Genomic DNA, 20,912 nt, shown 5'->3' with positions numbered 1-20,912 from the left:
ACCAGACACATTTTTCAAACTAGATACCCCAATGATAATTGTGGCCAAGTTTGGTTTCATTTGGCCCAGAGTAATTTCAGAGGAGAAGATTTTTGTAAAAGGTAACAGACGACGCTGGACTACGACAAGGACGCAAAGTGATGAGAAAAGCTTACTTGGCCCTTCTGGCCAGGTAAGCTAAAAATGACACATGTTTTCCCAATAAAAAAGGGTAGAGGAAGTTTTGAAAAAAGCCAACAATATCACTGCCCTCACCTGAGTGGATGGGGCATTAAGATTACCCTTAATGGTTTGTACATCTGTCTGTCTGTACATCAGCACATCCTGAAATTAGTTTCCATTCTTTAACTTCAGTTTGCCTTAACTAAACATTGTGAACTTATCTGTCCCTTCTTTTAACTATTTTTCAGTTCTTACCAAGCAATATTAATCAATTATGGACTTTTGACGAGGTCAATACAGTAAATATGGACCTGCTCAGATTAAATTAATCGAGGATGAGGTCACTTAAAAAATTTGATAGGCCAATATGTCCTTCGGATCATATTCAAGACAAAGATTGGCGAATTCTTGTACATTTTAAGATTAATATTATTAAAAATAAGAGGGTTTAAGTCTGATTTGTTGAGCAAAATTGAAGCATAAAGAAAATTCTCATGAACATATCACACTTTTACAGTCAAGTCTTCCGGATTGCAACAGTCGCATCTGAATTTTCTAATAATTCATTGCATGGAAACTTCGTTTATATCATCAGAGACATATAATCTGGGAACAGTATATCTAATTGGAAATGAATCTGATACGCTTTTCAGTTTAAGATTGATAAAATCTCAGAATCCTAGAGACTTCAATATATATGTTCCTGATATAATACATATTATGTCTCTGATATCATCCAACATAACAAAAATCTGATATATTTGATGGCAAATTGAATATTTGTTATATTGATCTTCCGTAGAATATCCCCAGAAGAGATCCAGATTCATTTTTTTAACTCTTCACCAGGAGACATTCAGGAGATTTCAACAGAAGAAATTCTGGGGATGTCCAGAAGAGACCAATAAAACACGCCCATTGGAATTCCGACAGTCTGGTTAAAAACACATCACCCAAACACTTGTTTTAAATTTAATAAATCTATCTAGTCTAATGAACTATTTCCTAAACTGTTTTTTTTTTTTACTTTATTTGTCTAGAATTCTTAATCTTTATGCAAAACCTCAGCAAAAAATCGACCAACCACTCTTGTTTGTATATGAGACATTAATTTGTGTCCACATTTTGTCATTTCAATTCGGAAAGTTAATAGTGTCTATATCCGAGCTTGTGCCATTTATTTTTTCCAAGTCTGGTTCGGCGTCTGGTTCCTTGTTAAACTTCTGATAATAAAATACGTTACAAATTCTATTCAGTACCAGATCGTTTGTTTCAATGAGAAAATGTCAAATTTCAAGGTATCGCAAGTTGGCAGAAAAGTCACCCCGCTTCTGTCTTTCATAAGAGATTTTTTGCGACAGGTATAAACTAGATAAGATATTGGCACACTAACACTTTTATGGGTTCTTTTTCTTCATCACGACAAAGATTGAAGACTTTTCTTTATTCTATAGAAACACATAAACGGCAACTTGTTTATTTATGACAACTGCATAACCGTTGTTATTGTCGAGCCTGCAACTTTTGTTGCAGAATGCTCGACATTGGGATAGTGATCCGGCGGCGGCGGCGTTAGCTAACTTCTTAAAAGCTTTATAATTTAGAAGGTAGAAGACCGGGATGCTTCATACGTTGTATATAGATGCCTCATGTTACGAACTTTCTGTCAGTCACATGTCCAATGTCCTTGACCTCATTTTCATGGTTCAGTGACTACTTGAAAAAAAAAGTGAAGATTTTTTGTAATGTTTAATTCTCTCTTATTATAAGTAATTGGATAACTATATTTGGTATGTGCGTATATTGCAAGGTCCTCATGCCCGTCAGACAGTTTTCACTTAACCTCGACCTCATTTCATGGATCAGTGAACAAGGTTAAGTTTTAGTGGTCAAGTCCATATCTCAGATACTATAAGCAATAGGTCTTGTATATGGACCATAATTTGCTATTGGGCTCCGTTTCCTATAACTATAGAAAAGTGATAAAATGTGAATTACTGTAAGAAAAGTTGCAACTACATCTAAAGATGCCATTATTTTTATCAACATACAAGTGTATGCTACTCTTTCCTAGAATTTTTTTTAAAATATACGAATTTCAAAGATTCTACAACCGTATTTTTGTGTCGTTTCTCGCGTTACTTATTGCTTCCGAAGAGCATAACGCTGACTGATGTATAGATAATCGTCATCGGCAAATTCGTAACTTTTGCTTTCAAATAACAAAGAACATCGACCAATAAGAATAGTGAGAAGAAAATGCCTAGAACTATAAGTATTTATGTAGCAGATGTAAGAACAGTGGCGTGATTTTTGTGTCCGATTTCGTAACGCAATTTTTAGATGATGTAATCTGCTTTGTTGTAATAGAATTCTTAAAAACAATATGCAAATACGAACTCTCGCGAGATGTTCAAACAGGTAATTCCAAGATGGTTTACATTCTTGTTTTGATCTTCGTAATAATTAAGTAAGAAAATTACGTTGTCGTTATGCGTAACATTTCACACGAAACAGAAGTCCAGTTATTTATTAAAATTGTTTTTGTCCTTAAGTTCTAACCATTTCCGGTCATACGTGAAACACGTGACTAACATGTGATAACGCCATTACGGCTGGATATACGAAATACTAGGTCTAAACATTGTTTTTGTTTCCAACAGGATGTTAGCAAACATAATCTGTAGACTTGTTTCGTCTTGTTAAAAAGAGAAAAATACAATTGTCAAAGAGATTGCGCCGGTGGTCTGTTATTTTTCCTATGTGCATAATGTTACATACGATACTGTGTGAAAATAAATGCCCAATGACTTGACAAAATTGATTTCATATTTGACAGAAGTTAGAACACACTTCGTTTCCCGATAATGACGTGAAGAGTCCTTGGAAAAATCAATCGAAATTACGTCTCTTATCATTGTACCAATGCTCATTGGATTGATTTAACTTCAGCAGTAAATATTACTGGATATTTAAGGTGAATAAATATAATTTAATAACAAATACATGTTAATATACCGTTACACTTAGAATGTACAAAGTTGGAATCCTGTCACAGTTTTTAATTAATATTTTTCATTCATGTTCTGCAAACACTTATCAGAAACGCAATAAACTTGTCAAAGGAGAAGTAAACTTTTACCATGCATGACTTGAAAGGAAGTACTTTATTGATTTTAGCCCACTAAAGAAGGTTAAAATGTGGAAACCATGTAGATGGTGTACAGGTCAAAAGTATCACATTGTGCCTATTTTAAAGATTTTAATTCCAAGTTAAAAGTTTTTTACTTTACTGGATTTAAAGAATGTTACATTGCCAATGATTTGGAATAAATTGTATATAACTGGAATATCAAAACCAAATATAAATACATTTTTTGGGGCTTAAACATCAAGATACAACGATTATGGTATCCTGTATCAATGGAGAAAATATGGAAAATTCTGAATATAAATTGTACTAATTGTTTTCAAAACAAGCACATATTTAGGAGTTTTATAATACTGTTACATTTAAGATGGATTTTAAGAAAAAGTATACTGTTCAGATTATTTTAAGCAGATTTTGCAATAAAATAAAACTAAAAAAATGCTTTCGGTTTCTTATGGTTTCCTGTCAGGTTTAAAAAAAACTTTAATATAACATTGAAAATAGATTTTAAATATTAACATGAAGCAAGTAACACTAGTAATGGTGTTTATTTATGCCTTTTGAATTATATTGTGCAAAATAAAGAAAATAAAGATTGGTTTCCTGTTTGGTTTCATGTCACGTAAACGGTGAATCAAAATGTATTAATTTTTTCTCGAAAAACTCAATTGTTCCATTCATACTATTCTAACACCAACACAACCCACAAAATAAAAGTTAAAATTTTAGAACTTATAAAAAAGGATAAAAAAAGAAACCAAAGGCCGAATACCAAATTATGGTCCATATTCAGTGTATGGAAGGACTGTAAGGTGTACATGTCCAACTGGCAGGTGTCATCTGACCTTGGCCTCATTTTCATGGTTCAGTGGTTATAGTTAAGTTTTTGTGTTTTGGTCTGTTTTTCTTATACTAATTGCAATATGTCTACTTTATTTGGTGTATGGAATAATTGTAAGGTGTTCATGTTTAGCTGACAGGTGTCATCTGACCTTGACCTCATTTTCATGGTTTAGTGGTCAAAGTTAAGTTTTTGAGTTTTGGTCTATTTTTCTAATACTTTATGCATTAGGTCATTTATATGCAAGTTAACTCGTACCAACGGAAACTCGTACCATGTTAACTCGTACCAAAAAAGTTAACTCGTAACACAGGAAAGTCGTACCACTGCAAACTCGTACCATCAAAAATATATAAAATATTAAGAATATTTTTTGTAAACTTAATAAAACTAATGTTGAATTACTTGAATTTTATACTGGATTTTATAGACAAAAATATGATTTTTTTTTCTTCTAAAAAGCTTTATTTTTTAAGCTGATCTTTCAAAGTAGTTATAATCCAGAAGAAAGAAAAAAAATTGCTTTAACTGTATCTTAAGTTGAATATCTATATCCAAATTAAATTAATTAATGCTGTAATCCATGATCACACATTGAATGCTTTGTTTACAATTGTTGAAAGCCATGTGCTTTTTGGCGGGAAAATTCGGGAACAGGAAACGGTTACATTTCATTGTAACTTGCTATTTATGAAAGGTAAGAATTTCATTCATGAAAAATTACTTTGGAATGATTAAAAATTAAATTCAATAATTTTCAGTAAAAGTTTAAAAAAGTCTTTTCATAAGTAAAGAGACAACAAAGCAAATCTGCCACGGTATTTTCTATCCAAATTTTTATAGACAGGGAACATTAGCTACAAATTGGTCATTGTACTTTCAAATTATATACATTTTACAGACTTGAGAGGTATTGAGTGAAAGTAAATTACATACATCATAAAACACCATTTAAATGCATTTAAATAAGTTGGTACAAGTTAGCAGTGGTACGAGTTTGCAATGGTACGAGTTTTTGTAAAGTGGTACGAGTTGACGTTGGTACGAGTTTACAATGGTACGGGATAACTATAATTCATTTATATTTGGTGTATGGAAATATTTTATGATCTATATGTCTGTTACGCAGGTTTTTTTTTACCTTGACCTCATTTTCATGGTCCATTGCTAAGGGTTTAGTGTTTGTGTTTTGGTCTCTTTTTCTTAATTTATAAGCAAAAAGTCAACTATATTTGTTGTATTGAAGAATTGTTAGCTGTACATGTCTGCCTGGCATGGTTCATCTGACCTTGACCTCATTTTCATGGTTCATTGATCAATGTTTCGTTTTCTTGGTTAATGTTGAGTTTATGTGACAGTTGTAATAAAGCTTTATATATATTTTGGTCTATCAACATAATATCAATGATTAGTAAAGAAGGACTGACTTTTCAGTGTGTGCACTCTTGTTTTGTTTAATTGTCGTGTTATGTGTTTTCGTACGTCTTATGTTTTCGTATCAATCACATTTCGTCGGTTTTGACTGCATACACGTACATTGTGGCGTGTTTTTCGGTTTCTATATATGCAACATCACTTTATAAAGAGCTATTTAAACTCAAGAAGGCAACAGGTTGTCATAAGTGGAGAAATGTCCAACAACAAACATGTCTCAGCTGGGGTACCCCAAGGGTCTATCTTGGGTCCTATTTTATTTCTCATTTATATTAATGACATAGTTAATGACATCGAATGTGATATTAAACTTTTTGCTGATGACACCTCAATTTATATAGTGGTTGATAACGAATATTAAACGGATAGTAGCTACGATTTTCATTAAAATTACTTTTTTAATCTATATGCCGGATTTTGTACAAAAAGTTAAATAAATATGATTAAAACAACTACTGGTTACTTTCCATTTATCATTTAGAAGCTTTTTAACGTTTAACACCTAAATTTATTTCTTGTCTATAGATACATGAGATAATAATTCGATGTTAGGCCCAACCCTTATTTATATGACCTATGTTGATCTGAAATGGTACGTGAATTTACAGTTTCTGCGAGAAAAGAAACAAAAAAAGAGGTGCAGACAAATTATTGTAAATTAAAAATAAAAAACGGCGATGAGATCGGAAATAAAAAATCTCTCAAAACACCTGCGACGCAGGGTAAGTCAAACCGAAGTAGCTGACGGTTTGTGTAACTTGTTTACATTACTTAAAAATTCCAGATCATGTGAAAATAAATCGCAACGTGTTCATTATTGTCAAAAATATTTTAATAAATTTACGGGCAGGAATCTCCAACCTTAGAAGAAATTAGAAATCAACTTCCTACAATTTAGTATTATTCTTCACGTGTATCCTTCATGAAGGCCCCTATTCAACACACAAACACGTGTATACGTTATCGGCATTGTTTGGTCATACAAATGTAATAACAAGTGTATAATATCGCCATTGTTGGAGAATCTTGGGTTGGAATAATATGCCGGTTTTTGTTATATTTTTTATTTACATAATTTGATAAATGGCGTCAAATACGTACGTTTAATATAAAGTAATTATCAAATACGTAAGAAAACAAAAAGCACGTGTTCATATCTATTTATATCTTGGATAGCTCACTCGCGGTGTCGGCAAAGTTCGGGAAGTAAACCCGATGCATAATTAATGAGATGAATAGGCACGCAACACGATATGAATTATCAATTATTAACACTTCTGTCATGTCTGTAGTTTATGAAAACTTTTTAGTGATCTTATTGCTTATTTTTAGTACATATCTTTGATTTTTGAAGCTTAAAAACTTGTTCATAATTTTGTCAAAATCGTAGCTACTATCCCTTTAAGCTGCAGAAAAGCTAAACAAAGATATTGAGAAAATACATAATTGGTCTAACCAATGGCTTGTCAATTTCAACCCAAACAAAACAGAAATAATGACCATTTCAAAAAGGCACCATAAACCCCACCACCTGCCAGTGTATACATGGTATATGAATAATAATATCATAAAAGAAGTTGAGTCGCACAAGCATTTAGGGGTTATTATAAATGAAGATAGAAGCTGGAATAATCATGTAAAAATGATTATTGATAAGGCTATTCCCAGATTAGCATTATTCCGAAAGTTAAAGTTTAACATGTTTAAACTTAAAATGAAAAATTTAGAAACTATTTATGTATCTTTCATACGCCCAGTCTTAGAATATGGGGACATTGTCTGGGATAACATACCTAATTATTTAAAAACATCTCTGGAAAACTTACAACTAGAAGCAGCAAGAATCGTTACAGGTGGTACTAAGATAACATCGAGACAGTTGCTGTACGATAAAACTGGTTGGGGAAACTCTCCAGTCTCGGCTTGATAAACATAAGTTATTTAAATTTCATCAAATGTTTCACGGAGATTGTCCTGATTATCTTTCTGTGTTAGTTCGAAATCAGAGACTTAGATCTACACGACCACAGGACTAGGGGGTCTTCAAATTTACAAACTGTATTATGCAGAACAAGCTATTATCAAAAGTCATTTCTACCAGCCGTAGTAAACCTTTGTAATAATATTCCAGACGACATCCGTCTAAATCTATCATTGTCATGATTGTGTCAATCAAAATCGGGTTTTAAGACTTATCTCTCTCAAAATATTAATAAAATACCATTGTTTTTTCACTTCGGCTGTAGAAGAGAACAGATATGTTTAGCAAGACTAAGACTCTAGAGTAGTGTTCTTATTATATATAAGGGACCATCTATTTAAAAAATATCTAATCGAGAAGGCATTGTGTTCCTGTGGTCGAGTAGAAAGTACCTCTCATTATTTCTTCAAATGTGCAAAATATAATGAAATTCAAAGGGATACTATCGGGACGATCTCTTGTTCTAATCTAAAGATTATCTTATATGGGGATAGTCTAAAAGCTGACAAGGACAATATGCAAATATTTCATAAATAAAACAAAACGTTTTGAAAGTTAATCTAGTATATTTATATATATTATATATTATAAAATGACTGAATAAATAGTCAACGATTACAGGGCAATGGATCATGTAATATGATTCTGTACACTACAAAATATAATATACATGTATAACAAGTCAAGAAGGGTACAACATCACCATTAAATAACTATATAAAATGAACAAATATTAGATATTTCGGATAACAGATATATCCTTCTTCAATAATAGCACGATGTCAAATGAATCATGTCAATGCATGTATATTCAAACTGAGAAACTTTTTCTAAATCTTGAAATTTATACAATTTAAGCGAACACCACAGACATTAGTACAATTTTAAAATTTCCAAACACGGGCAAAGATTACAAAGATATGTATGCCAAATGAAAATAGTTATTTTCGATGTGAACTGGCACAACTCTAAATTGCCAAAGGTTATGACAGTTTAGATGTTATAACTGCATCGAGGGCAGTCTTCAAACAAAAAAACTAAAAATGTCCTGACAGATCCAAGTTGGTATAATATTTCAAATTTGACAACGGTAGGGCAATTGCAACAGAAACAGCCTCCCAAACGAATAGCCTGTGGGCCTGGCTAATCTTGTCAGTATAGCCAGGCGTGTATCAATGTACTGCCTGTCAATGATTGGTTAATACTAATTTTGTCCTCAATGTTTGTTTTACATCTGTATCCAATCAATTCTTGTTTAATATCAACTAGTAAAAATTAGACTGTAATTGATTTTCTTTATGAATTGATGTATAGTGTTATCATATCTAATTAGTAGTATGATGATAATTAGTAAGCAGAAAAGGGTTAATTCTTATCAGCAATCGCCTGGTGAGAAAGTTAAAAGTTTAAGATTTCACATGTCCAAGGTGTCAATTGGATTCCAATTGTGCTGGTTCACATCAAACATCAAAATTTATGCAAATATTCATTCAGCCTCACTTTAGATTCAGAGTCAACTGGCACTGAATCGATCACATGGTATTTGTTCCCCACCTGACCCTTACGAATAGCAGTTTAATAATGATAAGAAAAATAAGTTTTATCTAATGAGGTAAAATAATTGAACGTGGCTATGTGCTTATACACTATCCCGAATGAATGGAGCCCTGTATTTTAAACTGGTATTTAAAAAAAATATTTTGGAACTGTACAGCCAGTATTGAAGCCGAAGTTACTGGAAACAAGTGATGAATGGAAAATTAGTGACTCAATCTATGTTTTTTCATTTATGCCCTCTGGGGAAACTGTCCGTAACTTTCTTATCCAAAATCTTTCCCAAGCGACTGTGGACCTTCGACCAACCCTCGTTGTGGTCTATGACGAGGATATTTGCTCCTGGAGACGACTGACAGCCTTGGATCCATATAAATTTGACATACTATTATGAGTGGTAGGGATGAGCTGCTGGCATACAGTAGGTCACTATTTCATGCTCCATGATATACATTGTACATGATATATATATGAAAAGGGCGAGAAAATCAGATTAAATATATCAATAGGTTGATATTATCACTTGCAAGATTATATCATAAGTAGGTATTTCTACTGATGCTTGTTATAGATGCTCTAAATCTGACTGTTTTGACAAGTGCACCTAATTAACATTTTAAAAGTTTGTATACATGAAGCATTATAACAATTATTTAAAAAAATTCCATAGTCATGATAGTGTCAGGTTCCTTCAAGAGGGAATGGCAATGCAACTTTATTAGTTTTGCATTATATAATATTAAACCCAGTGAAAGAGTAACTCTCTGGGGTGTTATTACATTTATCTGACCAAACACATTTGATTTTCTCTTCATAGTGAAAGATATAAAAGGGGCAAATAGAGGAAACTGTTTATTAATAAGATGTGACAAATTTATGGAAAAGCAAGGTGTGATTATTCAATATAAACCTGTTGATGAGCAGAACCAAAAAAATCTGTACATTAAAGTACCAGAAAATGAAAAATATCTAAATATATCAATAGGTCTGTTTTTATACGACTGCAAAAACTTTTAATTTTTTTGGTCGTATATTGGCAATGATTGGTATCACGTTGGCGTCATCGTCGTCCGAAAACTTTTGGTTTTCGCACTATAACTTTAGTTTAAGTAAATAGAAATCTATGAAATTTAAACACAAGGTTTATGACCATAAAAGGAAGGTTGGGATTGATTCTGGAAGTTTTGGTCCCAACAGTTTAGGAATTAGGGGCCAAAAAGGGCCCAAATAAGCATTTTCTTGGTTTTCGCACTATGACTTTAGTATAAGTGAATAGAAATCAATGAAATTTAAACACAAGGTTTATGAACACAAAAGGAAGGTTGGGATTGATATAAAGAGTTGAGATACCAACAGTTTAGGAATAAGGGTCCCAAATAAGCATTTTGCTTGGTTTTCGCACCATAACTTTAGTATAACATGTATAAGTAAATAGAAATCTTTGAATTGAAATTTAAACACAAGGTTTGTGACCATAAAAGGAAGGTTGGGGTTTGGGAGTTTTGGTCCCAACAGTTTCGGAATAAGGGGCCCAAAGGATCCAAAACTAAACTTTGTTTGATTTCATCAAAAATTGAATAATTGGGGTTCTTTGATATGCCGAATCTAACTGTGTATGTAGATTCTTAATTTTTGGTCCCGTTTTCAAATTGGTCTATATATTAAGGTCCAAAGAGTCCAAAATTAAACTTAGTTTGTTTTTAACAAAAATTGAATCCTTGGGGTTCTTTGAGATGCTGAATCTAAAAATGTACTTAGATTTTTGATTATGGGCCCAGTTTTCAAGTTGGTCCAATTCGGGGTCCAAAATTAAATTGTTTGATTTCATAAAAAATTGAATAATTGGGGTTCTTTGATATGCCAAATCTAACTGTGTATATAGATTCTTAATTTTTGGTCCCATTTTCAAATTGGTCTACATTAAGGTCCAAAGGGTCCAAAATTAAACTTAGTTTGATTTTAACAAAAAATGAATCATCGCGGTTCTTTGATATGCTGAATCTAAAAATGTACTTAGATTTTTGATTATTGACCCAGTTTTCAAGTTCTCCAAATCGGGGTCCAAAATTAAACTTTGTTTGATTTCATCAAAAATTGAATAATTGGGGTTCTTTGATATGCCAAATCTAACTGTTTATATAGATTCTTAATTTTTTGTCCCCTTTTCAAATTGGTCTACATTCAGGTCCAAAAGGTCCAAAATTAAACTAAGTTTGATTTTAACAAAAATTAAATTCTTGGGCTTCTTTGATATGCTGAATCTAAACATGTACTTAGATTTTTGATTATGGGCCCAGTTTTCAAGTTGGTCCAAATCAGGATTTAAAATTATAATATTAAGTATTGTGCAATAGCAAGAAATTTTCAATTGCACAGTATTCAGCAATAGCAAGAAATCTTCAATTGGACAGTATTGTGCAATAGCAAGAAATTTTCAATTGCACAGTATTGTTCAATAGCAAGAAATCTTCAATTGCACAGTATTGTGCAATAGCAAATATTTTCAATTGCACAGTATTGCGCAATAGCAAGAAATATCTAATTGCACAATATTGTGAATGTATTTTCACTTTTACTACCAACTGATAAATTAAAACAATCTTTACCATTTAGCATGTTTAGTGATAACAATTAAGCACTTTTTTTTTACATTTTTAATATTTTATGATGTATTAAAATGAGCAGTTATTTTTGCAAACTTCATTAGAAATTTGAATTGAGATCAGTTTTGAAATAAGGGATAGGGGGATGTGAAAAAAAAATTGGGGGGGGGGGGGCAATTTTTCTCATTTCAGATTTCATAAATAAAAAGAAAATTTCTTCAAACATTTTTTTGAGATAAATTTCTTCAAACATTTTTTTGAGATGATCAATATTCAACAGCATAGTCATGATAGTGAATTGCTCAAAGGCAAAAAAAAAATTTAAGTTCATTAGACCGCATTCATTCTGTGTCAGAAACCTATGCTGTGTCAACTATTTAATCACAATCCAAATTTAGAGCTGAATCCAGCTTGAATGTTGTGTCCATACTTGCCCCAACCGTTCAGGGTTCAACCTCTGCGGTCGTATTAAGCTGCGCCCTGCGGAGCATCTGATTTGTTAATTGATATATATGACCATGATGACAAGGTATATACATTTTGTATTTTTGGAAAACAAAATATTTGAAAAGGGTACATGGGGTACTGGATGTCTCAGCTGCTCAACCCAACCAAAAAAATATGGAAGTTGCCCCAGAGCTGCTACCCTTTATTTTCACATAAAAGGTTAAAGTGAGGTCATTCTTATTGATATAATTATGTACATGATCATGATGTAGAGAACATTTTTTTCAAGAGCACCTTACCTAATTTTTAAATTCTTACTTTTTAAAATTATGTATTCATGTACTGCCACGTCCACATTTTACTTCATACAACATTTGTACAATTATCACACTGAATATTTCTTATTTTATCTAATAGTCCTTGGAAAATCTGACCTCAATTATGTATTTGCTGCAGCTGTTCAATAGTTATACACAGTCAGGTTTTTTTTTAGTGGCAGGTGATAATGAAAACCAAAAATGTAATTAATTTAATTAGCACCTGTTAACAATATAATTACGTTTAAGAAGCAAAAAAAGGATCAACGGGATGATGCCATGCAAATGTCAAACGTTGTATGAGAATTACACATGATTGTTTGATGAAAATGTAGTTTACTCAGTCAGTCTTCATGATAAACACCTTAGCTGGTGGTCTTCAAACTCTTGTGGTTAAACATGAGACTGATCTACTTGTCCTGTTGTTAATAATTAACTTGTTAAAGGCTAACCCGAATAATTCAGTCGTTATATTCCGCTGATCTACGAAGGCTACATTAACGCCTGAACGTCTTCCTCGTTCTAAACTGTCAACCGGAAAATTCACACCGCTTTGCAATATAGGAATTTCGATTTAAATTGGCAGCTAAGGAAGGAGGAGTTCCAGATGTTAATTGATGTTAAATGATGTTAACTGATGTTAATTGGTGTTAATTAATTATTATCGGATTTGTGTTAATTGAACACAGGTGCTTGGTAAGACAATTACAAGACAGTTGCGCAGACTCATTATCCTGATCGCCGCCGATTGGCTCTCTCTCACAGAGAGCAGGCGACGCGGCCAATGATCATAAAGAGTTCAAGCCCTCGTGTGGGAGAAAATCGGACACGGAAAGGGCTTGAATTATTCGAGTTAGTTAAAGGCCAAAATAGTTATAAAAAAGGGAGCCAACTTATTATTATACAGATTTAGACCTCTATAATATAAGTCAAAACAATAACTAGAGTTAATTATCTCTGATCTCTGACTGGGGCATACAATTTTACCTAACTGCAATATATGTACATACAAACTATGAATGGTTCTAAATAAAGCTTATTTTGAAAGATATTCTTAACTCTTTTTAAAAGATCCACATACAAATGTTAACAATATCATTTATAGACATCAATTATGAAAACTGCTAAGGATGTACTATTTTCGTTTAGATTGGATTTCATTTTTTGCCTTTTTTTATGTTGTAGACCAGTAAATCTAACAATAACATATACAGAGAACCATTAAGATATGAAGATCAAGTTGTAAAAAGGTAAGAATACATAAAATAGATGTTGGTTATATATCAATGAGACTGTATCAAATGGACACACAAAAAATACCTTAAAGGCATCAGTTCAAAAACATGAACATGATGAAAAGGAAAAGGAGACTTATGGTAAATGTTAAACTTTGTAAAATTACCATTGAATTAAACAACTAAAACACCTACATTTATGTTAATTCAATAATTGATTATAGTATTTTATATTCAAATGCAACATCAACCCAAGAATACCAAAAAAAAAAACCCACCAACAAAACAAAGCACAAATGTCATGAAAACATTGAATAAAGGAGATTTAAAAGACATTTAGTATATTCCATGGAGACAGCCACATTTTCATACCCAAAGACACACACAAAAAGACAATTAGTATATTCCATGGAGACAGCCACATTTTCATACCCAAAGACACACACAAAAAGACATTTAGTATATTCCACATGGAGACAGCCACATTTTCATACCCAAAGACACACACAAAAAGACATTAGTATATTCCATGGAGACAGCCACATTTTCATACCCAAAGACACACACAAAAAGACATTTAGTATATTCCATGGAGACAGCCACATTTTCATACCCAAAGACACACACAAAAAGACAATTAGTATATTCCATGGAGACAGCCACATTTTCATACCCAAAGACACACACAAAAAGACATTTAGTATATTCCATGGAGACAGTCACATTTTCATACCCAAAGACACACACAAAAAGACAATTAGTATATCCCATGGAGACAGCCACATTTTCATACCCAAAGACACACACAAAAAGACATTTAGTATATTCCATGGAGACAGCCACATTTTCATACCCAAAGACACACACAAAAAGACATTTAGTATATTCCATGGAGACAGCCACATTTTCATACCCAAAGACACACACAAAAAGACAATTAGTATATTCCATGGAGACAGCCACATTTTCATACCCAAAGACACACACAAAAAGACATTTAGTATATTCCATGGAGACAGCCACATTTTCATACCCAAAGACACACACAAAAAGACATTAGTATATTCCATGGAGACAGCCACATTTTCATACCCAAAGACACACAACCAAAAGGCATTTAGTATATTCCATGGAGACAGCCACATTTTCATACCCAAAGACACACACAAAAAGACAATTAGTATATTCCATGGAGACAGCCACATTTTCATACCCAAAGACACACACAAAAAGACATTTAGTATATTCCATGGAGACAGCCACATTTTCATACCCAAAGACACACACAAAAAGACAATTAGTATATCCCATGGAGACAGCCACATTTTCATACCCAAAGACACACACAAAAAGACATTTAGTATATTCCATGGAGACAGCCACATTTTCATACCCAAAGACACACACAAAAAGACATTTAGTATATTCCATGGAGACAGCCACATTTTCATACCCAAAGACACACACAAAAAGACATTTAGTATATTCCATGGAGACAGCCACATTTTCATACCCAAAGACACACACAAAAAGACATTTAGTATATTCCATGGAGACAGCCACATTTTCATACCCAAAGACACACACAAAAAGACATTTAGTATATTCCATGGAGACAGCCACATTTTCATACCCAAAGACACACACAAAAAGACATTTAGTATATTCCATGGAGACAGCCACATTTTCATACCCAAAGACACACACAAAAAGACATTTAGTATATTCCATGGAGACAGCCACATTTTCATACCCAAAGACACACACAAAAAGACAATTAGTATATTCCATGGAGACAGCCATTTTCATACCCAAAGACACACACAAAAAGACATTTAGTATATTCCATGGAGACAGCCACATTTTCATACCCAAAGACACACACAAAAAGACAATTAGTATAGTCCATGGAGACAGCCACATTTTCATACCCAAAGACACACACAAAAAGACAATTAGTATATTCCATGGAGACAGCCACATTTTCATACCCAAAGACACACACAAAAAGACATTTAGTATATTCCATGGAGACAGCCACATTTTCACACCCAAAGACACGCACAAAAAGACATTTAGTATATTCCATGGAGACAGCCACATTTTCATACCCAAAGACACACACAAAAAGACATTTAGTATATTCCATGGAGACAGCCACATTTTCATACCTTAAGACACACACAAAAAGACATTTAGTATATTCCATGGAGACAGCCACATTTTCATACCCAAAGACACACACAAAAAGACATTTAGTATATTCCATGGAGACAGCCACATTTTCATACCCAAAGACACACACAAAAAGACATTTAGTATATTCCATGGAGACAGCCACATTTTCATACCCAAAGACACACACAAAAAGACATTTAATATATTCCATGGAGACAGCCACATTTTCATACCCAAAGACACACACAAAAAGACATTTAGTATATTCCATGGAGACAGCCACATTTTCATACCCAAAGACACACACAAAAGACATTTAGAACATACCCGGTAAGTAGAACTACCTTAAGATTGCATAATAGTCTGACTGGTCCTTAATTTTAGAGAAAAATAAAAATGAAGATAACAGTATGCACAAATTTTTGTCTTGCCTTGCAAATATCTTTGTCAATAAAAATAAAATTAACGGTACCAATTTTCTTGCACCAGATGCGCATTTCGACAATACATGTCTCTTCAGTGATGCACGTTGCCAAAATATTTGAAATCCAATGCTTATATAAAAGATGAAAAGCTATATCAAAAGTTAATGAATTCTATTCTGTACAGAACACAACCACTGCCATGTTTACCTGATGGTCCCTCTAATAAATTGTCAAATAATGCGTATTGTGGAAGAGATGGACGAAGATTTTGTATGCCTCCAGAGAATGTATACAATGCAAAAGTAGCATTAGCAGCGGGAAAAGCTATAGAATCTGGCACTTCAGGGTGAGTTGTTGAAAATATTGTGTATTGGGTGGGGCAGAACACCATGTTATTGTGACATTATTACAGAAAAAAAAGTCTTCTGTATATAAACTCATCATAGACACCAGGACTAAATCCAGCATACAAGCCAGATGCAGGTTTCTTCCACTAAAGACTCATCAGTGACACTCGAATCCAAAAAAGTTTAAAATGCCAATTGCATTTTTATTATAGTACAAACATGAAGTAGAGAATGGAAATTGGGAATGTGTCAAAGAGACAACAACCTGACCTAAGAGTAAAAAATTAGCTGACAGCCACCAATGAGTCTTCAACACTGCGAGAAAATCCCTCACTTAGAGGCAGGCTGGCCCCTTAACAAAAATTTGAAATAGTTCAAGTAAATGGACGTCATACATGTACTAAACTCCTAAACATCTAAATGAATCTAATAATAACTAATGTTTGAAATGTAAAATTTTGGGAAGTTACAGTGGTACAGTACCAAAAAACTTGACTAGAATTAATTCGGCTTGTTTAATTTGTATAAAATTGTGACAAAATATTTACTTTGACCATAAGACAAAAATATTAAAATTTCAAACAATGTGAACCAGAATTTTTTTATTGGATATATAGCAGCTGGAAAAAAACTAAGTTTGATCATTGAGAAGTTTAATATTCCCTCAACAATAGAAGCTGGTCAAAAATTTATGCTGAATTTTAAAGAGGAGGGGGGGGGGGGGGGGGGTAGGACTTAATTTTCAGCAAGCGGATGGAGGCGAAAAAATGTATGAGGCAAACTTATCGAAATGTTCTCAATTAACCCATGCTTTATTAGCGAGAGGGGTTGTAAGTTTGAATCCTCAACATTGCAAGTGCCATCTACACCAATCATAATTGACTAGGATTGTAATTTTTCCCACAGAAGGTTAGGAGCTTTTTTGGTTAAACACCAATCAATTAGATAAAATGCATATGCCTATGACAGCAACCTTTTATTCATGCAAGTCCATGAAGTCTTAGGGAAAAAATGGACGGTTAGCATACATTCCCAGGGGGTGCGGGACTGATGGGGCACCCAGGGCTCTCCTTTTCCAGTAAAAATTTGGTAAATTATATAAGGAATCACTGCAGCATGCCCCTTCTTAGGCAGTTAGTTGGCCTTGACTTATGAAAATGTCTGGATCCGGCACTGATTCCTTTCTTGTTTTCCATAACTTGTTCAAACAGAATTGTCCATCCCATTTATACTGCAACAAGTTAAACAATAGAAACAAATTTATAAAGATTAAATGATTTCAAACATGAAGTGAATTAAAGGTGTAAAATTAATAATACTGAAATAATGGATGTCAGGAAATGCCAGAAAGTCCCACACAGTTTCTATCACTAACACTACACCCTGACATAAAGCAACCTTTATAATATAGGATTAAACACATTTTTTCTAGAGGTTATTGATGTGTAAACCGGGGCGATTAACTCACAAACTGAATAAAAGTCCGAAGGACTTTTATGTCAAGTTTGTGAGTTAGAGACCCGGTTTACACATCAATAACCTCTAGAAAAAATGTGTTTAATCCTTATAATTCTTCAGCCAAACATACGCGATTACTAATTTACAATTTTACTTTGATGGCTACTATATGTACCATCAGAAACACAATGACATGTCGTAACTAAGGAGTACACCGCCATCTTGACTTTCTTAAACAACTTAAATGTCCGATAAACGCAACAGAATCTAAAATGAAATAGCACCTACCTCAAAAACTTCATTTTAATTAGATACTACCCGAATATGAAGCGTACAAGTAACGAAATAATCTTCCGTCTGAAAGTTTTCAATCGTATGCCGTCGTGTTTTGCCATGACGTAAATTCGCCAAATCATACGTGAAATTTCCCTGAATTTTATTTAAATCTTATTTTTATACATTTTCGAAGCTTTATTGCATTTATTTATTTATTTATTTTTTTGTTATATATGCATTAGAAGAGAAACAACTGTTATGCAATTGTTTTATAATCTCAACTTGCTGAAAATTCCAATATCCCTGCAAGAATGTGTATCGCGCATAAATAGATTACGAAAGTAGTTTCGGAAATATGGTTTATCGAAGTGTAAACCAAGAGAAAAATTCTAATTGACCAATCCAATTCAAGTATTTATAGATATGCAAATGATATAAGAATTATAAGCAAATAACCATGTATTGTAAAGTTAAACATGTTTAACACACAAACCTTTAGTTTCTATTACCTTTTTCAATACAGAAAAAAATTATGTAGACATATAGTGTATGTCAAAAAGATATATTATTTACATATAGATATAGGGAGATGCGGTATGAGTGCCAATGAGACAACTCTCCATCCAAATAACAATTTATAAAAGTGAACCATTATAGGTCAATGTAGGGCTTTCAACACGGAGCCTTGGCTCACATTGAACAACAAGCTATAAAGGACTCCAAAATTACTAGTGTAAAACCATTCAAACAGGCAAACAAACAGTGTAATCTATATAAAAAAAAATGAAAAACGAGAAACACTTATAAATTACATAAACAAATGAAACTACTGTACATCATATTCCTGACTTAGGATAGGTGCAAACATTGGCAGCGAGATTAAACGTTTTAATGGTACCAAACCTTCTCCCCTTTTCTGAAACAATAGTATAACATCACAACGTAGAAAAACACTTTATATACATGTATATGTTCAAACTACATTGATTTCTATATAAATTGGGGGTTTTAGAATCTAAAGGATAATGGTTAATCTTATTGTTTTTACATCAAAATAAAGACCTTTGGTGATCCATTCATCCATTTCATTTTTTTTATCAAACTACAACATTTTGGTGAATGCACAAGTTTTAAACAGTTGATGGATGAAATATTATGAGAGAACCTAAATTTGTTGATTCTGTTCAGTTAATAAAAAAAATAAGATGATAGTCCATTGGTAGGGACAATAAATGGCTGACAATATCTCTAGCACATAAAAGACACACATTTATTTATTTCTATATAAATTGAGGTTTTTAGAATCTAAAGGATAATGGTTAATCTTATTATTTTACATCAAAATGGAGAACTTTGGTGATCCATTCATCCATTTTTTTTTTTATCAGATTACAACATTTTGGTAAATGCACAAGTTTTTATTATTTAAATTTTTATTTCGAAAAAGAGCAGGCTAGTGCTGCTATCAGGCAGCACTGGAACCCGCAAAGTAGAATGGGATTAATACAAGTTGATTTAACTTATTTCCCAATATGCTAAAAATTTGTTTACACTTAGTCTAATAGAAGAAATATTACCAGCAATCATCTCCCAAATTTGAAATACCTGATAGACATATTCATGATATTTATTGATTTTAATAGTACATGTGGTTTGCAATTTAAGTCAAGTAGCTTGACATACTATAAATTGTAACTATCCATTGGTATTCATCATATATAGTTTTAAATGCAATGTTAGCAGCTGTGAGGAAATAAATTTTAATCAGTAAGTAGATATTGGTTAAATTGTCATTTACCTTATAAATTGATATTTTAATCAGTTACATATTTTCCCAGTATCATTTATAAGTTTACTTAAAAGCTATCCTTTGGTCATCTGTTTATCTAAAGTACAAAAATACCAAAGGTCATCAAATACATGGAAAATAATTGTAAATCATGCTCCTCTGCATTGTCCAATTTAAAGGATTACTGGGTATGTTTTTTGACACATATGACACATACACTAAATGTTAAAGCAATCTATTTTAATATCATTTAAAGTGATAATTACTGTTTGCTAAATAACCGACTTCAGCTTCTTTAAAAGCTTATGCTTGTATAAGGTTATCACTAATCTTTAGTACAGTTCATTTTAATCAATACTATATTTTTCTATTTACAGACAATCCGCTGTTATGTCTAAACGTATTGTTGCACCATCCATGCCAAGAGCTTAACAGACAATATTAGTTAAACAGATTTTTTTAATTGATTGTTTGATATTTATAAAATAATATACATGTATCTTTAAAAGAAGTATTGTCTTAAAGTTTATGAGCCAAACAGATTATTTAAACTCTTAAATTACAGCCTTGTCCAAAACTAATGACGTGAATGAGATCTTGAATACTGTATATTCAGAAATTATTGTGTGCATTTATTATTGCGATTTGTCATTTTAGACTCAAATGTGATTTTAATTTTGTCGATATTCAGAAAAATCCTGTTTGATTCATATA

The 20,912-nt window shown here is 32.5% G+C and overlaps 1 protein-coding gene across 1 annotated transcript; it reads left to right on the top strand.

Moving 5' to 3' along the window:
* Positions 1-1,375: 1,375 nt before the first annotated feature.
* On the top strand, positions 1,376-20,709 carry LOC134680931 (NADH dehydrogenase [ubiquinone] 1 alpha subcomplex subunit 7-like). Its single transcript, XM_063540246.1, has 4 exons — positions 1,376-1,523; positions 13,676-13,740; positions 16,513-16,674; positions 20,576-20,709. Exons 1-4 carry the CDS (start codon positions 1,446-1,448, stop codon positions 20,628-20,630), a joined length of 360 nt encoding a protein of 119 aa, XP_063396316.1. The 5' UTR covers positions 1,376-1,445; the 3' UTR covers positions 20,631-20,709.
* The last annotated feature ends 203 nt before the right edge of the window (positions 20,710-20,912 follow it).

The sequence above is a fragment of the Mytilus trossulus genome, chromosome 1 (assembly GCF_036588685.1).
Source record: "Mytilus trossulus isolate FHL-02 chromosome 1, PNRI_Mtr1.1.1.hap1, whole genome shotgun sequence".
Taxonomy (NCBI): domain Eukaryota; kingdom Metazoa; phylum Mollusca; class Bivalvia; order Mytilida; family Mytilidae; genus Mytilus; species Mytilus trossulus.
This window is presented reverse-complemented; position numbering and strand designations above follow the sequence as displayed.